General features: G+C 42.0%; 1 protein-coding gene across 1 annotated transcript in view; it reads left to right on the top strand.

The window, feature by feature from the left end:
- Positions 1 to 6,433, top strand: part of Reep3 (receptor accessory protein 3) — a 45,641-nt gene that overhangs the window by 17,803 nt on the left and 21,405 nt on the right. The window contains exon 3 of the mRNA XM_023716218.1: positions 4,400 to 4,476. Coding sequence (XP_023571986.1) covers positions 4,400 to 4,476 — 77 coding nt within the window. The remainder of the gene's footprint in view (positions 1 to 4,399; positions 4,477 to 6,433) is intronic.

Below are 6,433 nucleotides of genomic sequence, written 5' to 3' on the forward strand. Positions count from 1 at the left end.
CCCCCCCCCCCAGTGGGCTGAGCTGGCCACACACACACACACACACAAATAAATAAATTAATTAATTAAATTTAAAAAAAAAAAGTAACTGGCTTGTATGGCATAACATGCGCTATATGTGCTCAGCCCTCCTAATTCTTTGTGCTTAGAATCAGCCAGCTACAGACCAAAAATATTCGGGGGGGAAGTGGCAGGCACTTTCTTTGAAGTCTACAGGAGGATGTGCGCAGGTAGTTCGTAGATACTGCGCCCTCAGTGGTGGCTTGAGAATGCCCATGGCTGAAGGGTGGCTGTGCGTGCTATTGCACTATGCGCCTTTTCCTACCAATCTTTAGGATGCGTATTGCATTTTTTACTGGTGTTTCTACTTGGTGTAGAATATTTTCTCAATCTTCACATGTTCCATTGTACTTATAATTTTATAACTTGTTTTTTTTTTTCTGTTTTGTCTTTGACTTTCTGTTGTTTGGGCAAAACATTAATTAAATAGTAGGTTGAGTGGCCTTGAGGTATAGTTTTTGGGGTTTTTTTTTGGGGGGGAGGCCTGGCTCCAAATGCCTTCAGGGCAGGTTTGGCTGGCTTGAGTTGGGATCAGACCACAGCAGCCTGAGCCTGACTGCTTTGTTGAAGCAGCCACTTAAAGAACTGAGCTAAGGGGCAGGCCCCCAAGGTATAGTTTTGATTAAAAAAAACTTTGCTGAATAATCATTTCATATAAAACCCCAACAAATCCATTATTGAAAAAAATTAAGCAATGTATTTTAAAAGATAATTTTCTTTGTGTTGTTCTCTTGAATAACACACTTATTGAATTTAATTATTATCTAGGTTCAACTATAAAGTCCATATTTCTTTCTCTCTCTCTCTCTCTCTCTCTCTCTCTCTCTCTCTCTCTCCTTTTTTTCATGGCTGGCTCAGCCTGCCCTCAGGGCAGGGCTGATGGGGCATGTGGTGCCAGGAATTGAGCTGGGGTCCCGTACTTGCCTGAGCTTGACCAAGTAGGCGCTTTAGACCTCTGAGTATCTCACTGGCCCGAAGTCCATATTTCTTATGGGTAGGAAAAATGAAAACTCCGTAAGTTCAAGCAAGTTGATTGCCAAAGAATTTACTAAGTTTTACTTATATAAAATTTTAGTCAATACCCCAAGACAGTTATTGATTACCTTATTGATTAGCTAGTTTCTTCTTTGGTAGTCTTGTTGTTTTACCTAAAATTGCAGTCTCTCTTTTGTTTTGTCTTTTAAATTTTGACAATATTAAATACCCTCATGAGGTTTTTTTGAGCCACCTATTTTAAGTAATCCCATTAATAAGATTTCAAAAGTAAGCCTCATGCTGTAGACAGCCAGCCATTCTGGGATAACAGCAAACAGCTACTGTCTGTGCCATCTCTTCTGTCGATATTCAGCTGTTAACAAGTTTTGGTGACATTTGCAGGAGTACTCTTCACACTTGTTGCCTCTTTGGGAGATTACAAGCATGATGGTGGTGGTAATGACAATGTGACATGATGAAAAATGCCAGCCTTCACTGAAATACTATTATGTTTCTAATAGCTTGCTGACCAGTCTCCTACATAAGAACCCAATTTGGGCCAGCGAGATAGCACAGCGGTCTAAAGCACATGCTTAGGCAGCCCAGAGACCAGGGTTCCTATCCCCAGCACCACATGCTGTGCCAGGCCTGCCCCCAGGGCAGACTGAGCTGGCCACAGAAAAATAAAAAAGCTTATTCAGCTCCAGGATCCCATCTAGCTCCATAACCACATAGTTTTCTCCTTATAGTTATTTTCCTTCGTTTGTTTTTTAGGAATAAGCTAATAGCTAGGTAGGGTAAAAATAACCTTGTGAATATGGCCGAGAGGCAAAAATACTCAGTGCTCAGGTTTGACTTAAAGGGTTAAATGAATGAACTCATGGAGGAGTGTCACTTCCCTTCTTTAAAAGGGTAAATATGGAGTAGAAAGGAAATAAAACACAACACACAAAAACATGTAGAGGGTTTCAGCCCTGAGAGAAAATTCCCTGCCCCTGGACAAAAGCTTGGAGTTGGTAGCAGAGAGATGGCCATGAAAAGTGAAAAACGAAAGAGAGCATTTGTTTTTGCTTTTGCTTTTAATTTGCAGTAGAAATCTTATAAATCAACCTCTTCACATTTCAAATATACGCTATTATTTTCTTTTGGCAAGTTTTGAAACTTTCATGATTCTCCATAAATTTAATTTGCATTGCTCATATTTTATAATACAATTGCTTCAAAGGTTATTTGTAGATCGTGTTCATTGATTTGTCTCTATGAATAGAAAACTGTAAAACTCCACGAGTTAGAGCTGTACGTTGTCTGTGAAATATTCAAACAAGCACCTAGGGGCCGGGGAGATGGCTCAGTGGAATAAACAATTCCCTGGCAAGCGCAAGGACCTGAGTTCAATCCCTGGTTCTGCCAAAAAAAAAAAAAAAAAAAAAAAAAAAAAAAAAAAAAAAAAAAAAAAAAAAGCACCTAAATTTAAGCTAAATGGCTGGCCACGGCAGTAGCTCAGCGGTCTAAGTGCCTGCCTGGGCAAGCACAAACACCCGAGTTCAATCCCCAGTACCACATGCCATGCTGGCCGCCCCAGGTGCACCAAGCTGGCCACTGAGCTGCATCGTGAGACCCTATACCGAATACATAAAAGTAAAAAAAAAAAAAAAAAAAAAAGCATATAGAGCTTAGAGATGTGGCTCAGTGACAGAACACTTGCCCAGCGTGGATGGAGTTCTGGGTTCAGTCTCCAAACACCCCAATATTCTCGCTGCTTCTAAGAACCTTAACTGGGAGGCAATGACTGGAATAAGAACAAGAAGTGGTTGTTATTCTTGTACCCCCACTCAGCAATCCCTTGGTTTCCTCTGTGTTGTGTACTTGGTTAGCCCGTTCAAAATCAGGCAAGCCCGTATTCAGTGACACTGTACAAATTATTTTATCTCTCTTTGCTTTGATTCTCTTGTATAAGATGGAAATAATTATATTCTCTATCTTTTTTGGGGGGTGGGTGCTGGAGATCGAACTCAGGACCTTGCACTTGCCTGGCTGGCGCTTATGTTACTGAGCTATAACCCCAACAATAATTATATTTTGTATTTCTTAATGGTATTAAATTACTAATATGTGATTATAATTAGCAATCTCTAGCGTGATTACCACAGTGCTGTATATTTGCTCTTACTATGTTATTGATCAATGAAATTCAAACCTACTTGAGAAATAGGAATGTCAACTGAGATAAGGGGAAAAATACAAGGTGGAGGAATTCAATGCAAGAAAAGTTAATCTGCCAACAGACTGAAAAGTATTCCCACTATGAGAGTCCAGAGTTGGGGCCCAGTGAAGACGCCCTCGCCCAAGGATTCAGTGAACTTGTCCTCGCCGACCAGTATGCAGTGGGGATGGAAGAGAAAGACGGTGTGCTTGCAAGGCTTTTCTGAGGAAAAGAGAAGACGCCGCTGACCTCAGCCTCTCAGACTCAGTGACTGACATTAGGAAGTATCATTAGCAGAGCTAGCAATCCCAGGACTGTCTTCAGGTTTTGAATAATTTCTTTGTATCAGGAAATAAGAAATACAAAGTCTTACAGACTGGTGAAGATTAGATGTAATTGAGTCACATTTTACTATATTATTTATGTAATAATAAATAACTAATAATCTTTATCAGATTTGTAGATGAACATTTCAAGAGCTTTCCTCCTAGTAGGAAAACCATTTTATATTTTTCCAATTCTGTGATTTAGATTTCTAAGTAATATTGTTTTGGGCCCCCAGAGACCTGTTACTCTTTGATTTATTTATCTCAAGATTGTTGTTATAAAAAAAAAAAAAAGACAAAAAAAAATTGGGGGCCGGGGAGATAGCTCAGTGGAATAAGCACTTGCCTGGCAAGCTCAAGGACCTGAGTTCAGTCCCTGGTTCCGCAAAAAAAAAAAAAGACAAGATTGTTGTTATAATGATGTAAGACATTCAAACATAAAAACTTGAAAACTTAAAATAAAATAAATAAATTAAAAGCTGGCCAGATAGCTCAGTGGACGAAAGTGCCTTCTTGGGCAGGCACAGGGACTGGGGTTCAATCCCCCTTGTGCTGTACTGGCCCTACCCCCAGGGCATGCTGAGACTGGGCACAGTGGTGCGCATCTGTAATCTCAGCACTTGGGAGGCTGAAAACAGGAGTATCTCTACAAGTCCAATCTGTGTAGTGAGACCCTGTAGACCCTGTACTAAATATAAAAATTTAAAAAAATAAAAACCTTGGAAACTGAAATTTTTTTTTGTTTGTTTGTTTTTCTGAACTGTTACCTATAAAATTATTCAGAGTTGCAGATAAGTTCAGTTCATTGTTTCATGCATACTTTTCTTATTTCCAGGTTCGCTGGATGATGTACTGGATTGTTTTCGCTCTGTACACAGTGATTGAAACAATAGCAGATCACACAGTTGCCTGGTAAGCCCTGTTAATAGGCCTCCACCCTTCTCACTTTCATGTGTCCAGAGTTATCCTGCCTTTGTTGGTAACAAAGTGAATTTCGTCCACTCATCAATCCTGCAGCCTCTCTCTTCTTGGTCTGTGTTCCCCTGAGCACACTACTTCTTGTATAGCCCCCGCTCCTGCGTGAGGACACTTCTGCCCACCTCTCCACGCTGCCCCCAGGATCCTGGAGTAGAGAAGCGTGACCGGCATCACCCCCGTCCTGCCTTGATGATGTCAGAGGATCTTTCTTTTTTTTTTTTAATTTTTTTTTATTTATTTGAGAGAGAGAGAGAGAGAGAGAGAGAGAGTGTGTGTGTGTGTGAGAGAGAGTGTGTGTGTGGGGTGTGTGTGTGTGGCCAGCTCAGCCCACCAGGGGGCGGGGCTGGCTGGCATGTGGTGCTGGGGGATTGAACCACGGTCCCTGGTCCTGTGCTTAGCTTGTTCTAAGTAGGTGCTTTAGACCACTGAGCCATCTCTCCAGCCCAGAGGATCTTTCTTGATCACGCCATAAGTGACTTCTTTTCTGGAGCCACAGCATCTAATTTTTACCATTTCCTCTCGTGCCCTAAAATCTTACCTCAAACACTGAGATTGGGAGGTATCCGTGTCATCATCCATCAACCCCAGGTCCTTAGCTGCCCTGTTCCAATTACATGAGGCAAAATCAAAGCGTGTTTATTTCCTTGGGGATTCAACACTCTTCCAGTACTTAATGGAACAATTCAAATGTCTTTGTGCTGTGTTTCGATAGTGAATTTCCGTCTAAACTCTGCCGTCATTTGAAGTCCTTTTTTCACAATATTTAACTTATGACCTTACCTATATGTGATACCCCATGCACATAAACTTCAGTCTGAATTAACCCAGTTGCCCTTCTTCTTTTCTTCTCTGAGGCTACAAAATGCAGCCAACAGGAATCACTCACCAGCACCTACAGGCATCACTTAACCATTCATTTTATTTGCTTAGATCAGTTGCAGCTTCAGTTCCCTGCTGTGTCAACACCACACCTTTACTGTTCTTTTTTTGTTGTTTTTGTTTGGTACCAGGAATGGAACTGAGGACCTTGCACTGCTAGGAAGGCGCTGCGCCGCTGAGCTGTCTCCCCTGGCCCCCTGCTCTGCCCTTGAGCTCTTTCCTGCTTTGCCTTTCTGCTATTCTTAGAGCACACTCATCCCCATTGGATGTGCCAGGAACAAAACTAGAAGTCATCAATCTCAAACCTTAAAAACCTGCTTATTTGTCAATTTCTCGGTCTCTGCACCTGCCTTTCTTTCTGTTTTATTTTGATGGGGGGACCTGAATGCATAGGTTACCTCCCATAGGCCCCACCTTACTTGAAATGTATTTTCCTCTCTTTGTCCCAAGTCCATTTACTTACCTTTTTGTTTGTTCTTTTGTTTTTTTGTTTTTTATATAGGACAAGGGTCTACAGGATCTCACTACTAGGTCAGACTCATAGTGATGCTCCTGTTTACAGCTTCCCAAGTGCTGGGATTACAGATGTGTGCCACCACACCCAGTCTCAATTGCCATCTCAGCACACCCCAGGGGTAGGGCTGGCAGAGCTGGCCAGGAGATCGAACTCCTGGCCCCTGTGTCTGCCTAAGCAGGTGCTTTAATCTGCTGAGCTATTTGACTGGCCCTTACCTGTTTTTAAGGTTTTGTTTTTTTGTTTTTTTTTTTTATCTGAATGCCCTGAGGGGTGGTTTGGCTGGCTGGAGTGTAGTAGGGATCGAACTACAGCAACCTGAGGCTGACAGCTTTGTGGAAGCAGCCACTTAAACAACTGAGCTAAGGCCAGCCCCCCCCCCTTACCTGTTTTTAAAGTAGAGGTTAGGGGCCGGGGAGATGGCTCAGTGGAATAAGCGCTTCCCTGGCAAGCACAAGGGCCTGAGTTCAATCCCCAGTTCCGCAATAAATAAATTAA

The sequence above is a fragment of the Octodon degus genome, unplaced genomic scaffold (genome assembly GCF_000260255.1).
Source record: "Octodon degus isolate 3935 unplaced genomic scaffold, OctDeg1.0 scaffold00046, whole genome shotgun sequence".
In the NCBI taxonomy this organism is placed as follows: domain Eukaryota; kingdom Metazoa; phylum Chordata; class Mammalia; order Rodentia; family Octodontidae; genus Octodon; species Octodon degus.